Consider the following 6,000-nt stretch of genomic DNA (forward strand, 5'->3'; position numbering starts at 1 on the left):
TGTCGAAGCATATTTTGCTGTTCCAGTTCACGAATTCGGTCCTCGAGGCGACGAACATATTGCAACGGAGCATGCTGGTTGACACGAGTAGAGCCCGGGTCCCAAGTACAATCAGCCAACGCGCCATATTTCTTGCGACACGCATTGCACACTATGCAGCATGGTCAGCCTCGCAGGCTCCGTCGCGGTGCCGATTCATAGTCTACAGGGGGGGTAGCCCTCGCGACTTTCGTTCGCTTCGAGCTTGAGACGACCTGGCTTCGATCTTGCTTACCTGGTCGACTTCCATCGCACTTGACCTGCAGAGCCAGCCCATGTTGTCAGTAGCAGGTCGATACGGCCACCCTCGGATGACTATCCGAAGAAATTGCAGGGCGCGCTGACCTTACGACTCCGGCAGGGCTCACAAGCAGTCACGATCTTTTGCCGCTTGCGTGTCGGTTTTTCGGCCGAATCCTCCTGCAACCCTCGATCTGGATCTGGATCCATCTCCCAACTTTCGATTTAGAAGTGCATCACTTCCGCTCAGGTTGTGGCAATATCCTACATTGTCCGTTGAAAGAAGGGAGTATGGAAACATTGGCGAGGGGTTGGTAAGGGGAGTGACAAGTCCCGGCGAGAAGGTGAGAGGTGAGGAGGAGGGAAGGTTCTCCGAGAGAGGAGCTCCGAATCTCCGCCGCGCGTGCTTGTGTTGCTTGTGCTACACCATCATGAACTACCAACATCGTCGTTTTCACTCTGACATTTCTAGCATGAACCGTGGCGGATCACATTTCCGATGCGGAGATAACACAAAGCTGTAAGAAAGCTATGCGAGACCGCCTTCTTAGCGATCGCTCTTGTGACAACAAGATTCTTAAGCTGGATGAGAAGCTGATGGTAAAAGTTCAGGTACATGCTGAGTGAGGACGAGGCCCGCATTCAGGCAAAAGCGTATGAGATCCTCGATCCTAGCATCGTCTGTGGATCCTGAGTGTGTCGGTATTTTATGGACAGCGACAGCCTTGGCTTCATTGCAACGGACTACATGAAAGGCGAAAGAAAGAAGGCTCTCACCGAAAGCCACCAGATACGCGATATGACCCGAATCCTAGAGCACCTCGCCTCCATTAAATCCGAGAGACCTGCCCGCTTGTCGGTGGAACTTCCCACTGTTTCCTCTTGGGTAATTCGAACCATTCTGTTAAAACTGCCTCGTCTAACCGTCTAACCGTGCCATGTATTTTTCAATTGCGGTCGCTAAGTGCAGCATAAGGAGGTCTCCGTGATTCCTCCCAATTCGCTACCTCCATCCTCCCTTTGACTGGTTCGTCCGGTCTTCCTCCTGGGTGTTTCATACTGGTCTGGTCAGCGCCGCCTGCATGGCTCGTAACACTGGCTTTCACCACCACATCAAGCTCACAGCCCCAGTGACGATTACCATTTTTATCGGTAAAGGATCCCATGCCAATGAGGGTCTCAGTTCCTTTGCTCGATCTCTTTGGCCTTTTGGCATCATCTACTTTTGCGTCCTCGATTTTGTGGTCACCGTTGGCGGTGTTGAGCGTGTCCATATCCTCCGGCTGCTTCGCCCACTTTTGTAGCTTTGCGCTTGCGTAGACAAATCCAAGCACGCTGGCAGGGGTGTCGATGTCTCTTGGCAGCAGTTTAAAGCGACCACGCTGCAGGTAGACGATCACAGTAGACATCAACAGGTATACAAGGATACCTACACTAAGAAAGACCGCCAATGGGGAGATGATGAGGATTTCCTTGCGCACAGAGAGTTTGGCTGGTATCATTTGCAAAGCTCGGGTTACTCCAGGGTCTGCTGAACTCGTCGTTCGTGTTGTAGCGTCGAGACCTGGTATTGCAGACGAACCAGAAGCTATTGCTGAAAGTGGTGAGGTCGAGACGGCGAAGTCTTTGCTAGCCGACGCTGGGCTGCTAGGATACGTCGTCTGGACGAACGTGAGAGTCTCCGTTGTCGTAGTGGTTCCGACATAGCTAAGCATAGTGTACGGTCTGATCCCGCTAGATGTTACTACCGTACCATTATATCGAGTTTCGAAAGTGGTTGATACCATCGGGGTCAAAGTAATGTAATTGTCCAATGTGTATGTAGTAGTCGCCGTTAGGGTTGTAGTTACAAGTGGTGCAAAATCCAAATCCGAGGGTAGGCGCGTTCCAATTCGTTGATACGCCCAGTATCCATCGTATGCATTTACCAAAGAAGCAAAGGATTGGAAAAAGGTGGAGAAGACCTTCTGTGAGATGTTCGAAAGCATATTGTGATCTATTAATGCTGTCCTGTTGTACTTGACAAGAGCCAGAGACGCATAGCTGTAAAAGTCCGAGTACAGGTCCTCTTCCTGGAAGCTGAACGAGCTTGTATAATTGATGTATGTCTTCAGGTTGCTGGTTGTTGGAACTTCTACATTGGAAGCTTCCAGGAGTGCTAACTGGAAAAGATAGCCCCAACTTACCTAGTTAATATCATTGATTACGAAGGGAAAGTCGCATTGAGGGGGGCGTACCTGACTGTATTGTTGAAATTCGGAACATCCCAGTGCCTGTATTCTGTTTCATTCGCCCAGTGCGTTTCAAACGCGCTGTTCCATGCCACTGATGCATTCTGGGGTGTATTCAAGATCTCGCAATCTTCAACCCTGCCGTCACTGACTGCTACCGTAATTCTAGCAGTTGCCGTTTCAAATATGGGCAAGCAATTTACTGCAGTCACTTGGGGCCGGTCGGCAAAAATAATCCGAGGCACTCTCTCCCACACATACCCCGGATTTGGTATACCACCGCTGTTGTCCCAGTATAAGCGCGGAGTACTGGCGTTGATCCAAAGTACTGTAAAGTTCCTAGGCGCCTGACAATTATAGGTTGTGCGTGCGCTGTGGTTGAATCCGTAGGGTAACCATTGCCCAATGGATATGGAGGTAGGGCCTGGCTCTTTGCTTTGACTTTTGAACAGGTTGATCCGAATCAAATCAGAGAGCTCATATCCAGTATTTATATCTTTTGGATTTGATCCAAGGTCCCACACCACTGGGTCAGTGAGATTCCAGGTGTTGACCCACTTTCCAGAGTCGGAGATCGGACTGCATTCAATTCTCCCAGACACCGCCTGGCTATTGAATGCTACCTTGAGCTCTGAATGATCATCTTTAAGCGCAGGATTGCTGTCTACGCTGTGATTTGAACCATCGTTCTGAAGGAAATTTCTGAGATCTAGAGGCGGGAAGCTCCAGCCATCCTTGCTCCAAGTGGGCGGCGAGCTGTTATATGCAGACTGGGCGAGGGCATCAAAAATCCAGGATGTGTGGTATCCATTCCCTCCATAGAGATATGCAGAGATCCCTGGCCAAGACTGGTCAAAGCCTACGTTTGAGAATTCAGTATATCCGTGGAAAATGTGCGGTACAGTGCGCAGCTCGTATTGGGGCTGAAGCATGATATCTTGAGTCACGAACCCGAGGTCGCGAGACCAAACAGCGGACATCGCAACTTGCAACGCTTCGGTGAAAAAGGCACCTAATGTGACTAAAGCCAGCAACCAGTGCATCTTGCTTATCGCAACAGTGGTGATCCATAAAATCGGAGTGGTGGCATACGACAAAGTTGCGCCGTCTGACGGTCGCCGCAATTTTTGAGCCATTGCGAGGAATGGTGTAAGCCTTCGAAAAGAGCCGTCAATCGCAGTCCACCACAGCCTGACTGTTACGGCGATGAGGGTAGGAACAACTTTGTAGGGTGCCAAAGCACCCAGCCTGTAGCTGCCGATCTTTATTTTGTTCTGGAAAGTGAACAGCCGCTGATATACGCCAGGGCCCTTGGATAGCACGTACATGGCGATTAGGCCAGCAGTTATGCCCGCCAAAAATATCCCCAGGATGATTCCGGTCCAGGCACGCAGAACCAGAGGACGCCAGTCATCATTGTCAGCCTGGGTATCCGGAGGTTTTGAAGTTGGCGGATTGTCGTCCATTGGAACCAGCGTGCCATCCTTCACGCAGAATTGGTGGTTGTTAATAATAGCTTCGATCTGCCGGATGCTTGCTCTGTCTAAGTTTGCAAAACTTGCAGTTGCAGCTGATCCTTGCATTATCAAGGCGGCTCCAGTTGCGCTGCTGGGGTCTTTTTGAAGCTGCAGTGGCCTTCTGTTGCGTCTTGTTAAGATTAGAATTGCTATAGCCGCAACTATCAGAGCCAGTAGCGTGATGCAGGTTGCAACCCCAAATTCTAGGCTGACAACCAGGCGCGGGATTTGTGATATGACAAGGCTCGGCGAAGTTCTGGTGCTTCCATTTTGTTGCAAGTCGGATATTGTGACCATTAAAGCCTCTCCAAAGAATCGCTGCTTGATTGTCTGAGCACGCTTAAGGAGTGCTGGCTCTGCCATCATGGCCGAAACGTTAAGTTCAAATTGAGCCCCTAGAGCTAAGATAGTCCCGTTGAACTGCGCCTCAAGAGTATATGATTCGGCTTGGTTGGCATACTTCAGATTATTTGTACCGACATTGTTCATGAATGAACTTTCGAATGAACTTATATCCAGGAGATCGGAAGCTAACTTCTGTTGAGAACGATCGAAAGCCATGGCATCAGTGGTCACTACTGTCTCAGAATTCGATGTGGATACGTTGACCAGGGCCCGGGTCGTCAAATATTTTGAGTTGCAAATGTAGCCGAGAAAGCTGCCGTTCCACAGAGGGCTTTGAATGCCGAAGAGGGTGGCATTTGGAGAGAACAGGATGATGTAATCTCGATTTCCGCAGTTTGACGAACCCTACAAAGGTCATTTCAATCGCTCTAATAGCAACAATTTCATTTGCCTACTCACGTTGAATTGGTTCCAGACTCCATAGCCCGAAGACGTCGAGCCCAACCTCATGTAAGGATAGGTACACCCGTCATCTGATTTGAAAGTGGTGACAGTAGCTGAAGTATAGCCTGGAGTGGTCGTATTTTGAAAGACCTGAGTAACGGGGAAAAACTCCTTGCACTCGAAGTCCACTTTGAATACGTCAGTGAGCCCAGTCCAAACTTGAGGGAGAGTAACTGAAGAGAAATGAGCTTCGTTAGGCATCGTACTCCAGTTCGCTGGCCAAAACGGTGCTACTGCATAGTCCTCCCTAATCCAGGCAGATGTAGACACATTGAAGACAGCACCAGCAATGGCCTTAAAATAAATGATGTCGTCAATGAATGCGCGGCGTTCTGGTGATGATGGCCAAGCCACAGAAGAGAACAGGACTCGTTCCCTATTGGAAATCGTCCGAACATCGAAAAGACCCGCGGCTAGAGGATTAAGAATGAGAGATCCGAGTACACTAGCCAAGGTTGCAACGATGACAGCCCAACGGATACCGCCAGTCTTTTTTGGGTTGCGGACTGCTCGGTAGAGCGTCGTCCACCAGAAATCATCCCCCTTGAGCAGCGAAGAAGACGCCGTTGACCCCCCTGGAAGAGATAGAATTGCCCAGGGCTCCGTACGAACCACATCCTTCATAACTGGGAGCCACAGTAGCATATAGAGAACGGTGATGAGGGTGGGAAGAAATTGCCAGTAGAAATCGAATCCGCGGCTGATACTTTTGGTTGCAAGTCCGTTGTGGCTTCGAGAATAAGCGACTAGAACTGTACAAGCACTCTCAAGTGTGATTGACACAAGGATTAGCATCAAAAGATACCCATACCGCAGCGAAGATGGAACCCAGACAGGAGCTGGCTTTTTTCCGGAAGGATGGGGAATGGTTTTGGCATCGTGCTCTATATGTAATTAGTCCTGGAAAATGGCGTGGGGAATTTTATTAATCAACCCTGAGTTTTGCTATCCGGTGGTTGCGAAGATCGAGCAACTTTAAGCTGTTGTGTTTGCTCTTGGTTTAGAGGTGATATGTCCTCTGTGTTTTCCATTGCTGTAGCCACTGATTGCGTATTCACATCTCCTCCAGTGCCGCCGCCTTCCTCCAGATTCCCAGAAGAGATTGTCACATGACGGGACTCGGT

General features: G+C 49.7%; 1 protein-coding gene across 1 annotated transcript; it reads right to left on the reverse strand.

Moving 5' to 3' along the window:
* Window positions 1–1,226: 1,226 nt before the first annotated feature.
* A1O5_08543 (uncharacterized protein) lies at window positions 1,227–5,500 on the reverse strand (the record flags this gene model as incomplete). The annotated part of the gene is made up of 3 exons (XM_007749125.1): window positions 1,227–2,460; window positions 2,517–4,777; window positions 4,832–5,500. 3 exons carry the CDS (start codon window positions 5,498–5,500, stop codon window positions 1,227–1,229), a joined length of 4,164 nt encoding a protein of 1,387 aa, XP_007747315.1.
* Between the last annotated feature and the right edge of the window lie 500 nt (window positions 5,501–6,000).

This window comes from Cladophialophora psammophila (genome assembly GCF_000585535.1).
Source record: "Cladophialophora psammophila CBS 110553 chromosome Unknown aczJe-supercont1.13, whole genome shotgun sequence".
NCBI lineage: Eukaryota > Fungi > Ascomycota > Eurotiomycetes > Chaetothyriales > Herpotrichiellaceae > Cladophialophora > Cladophialophora psammophila.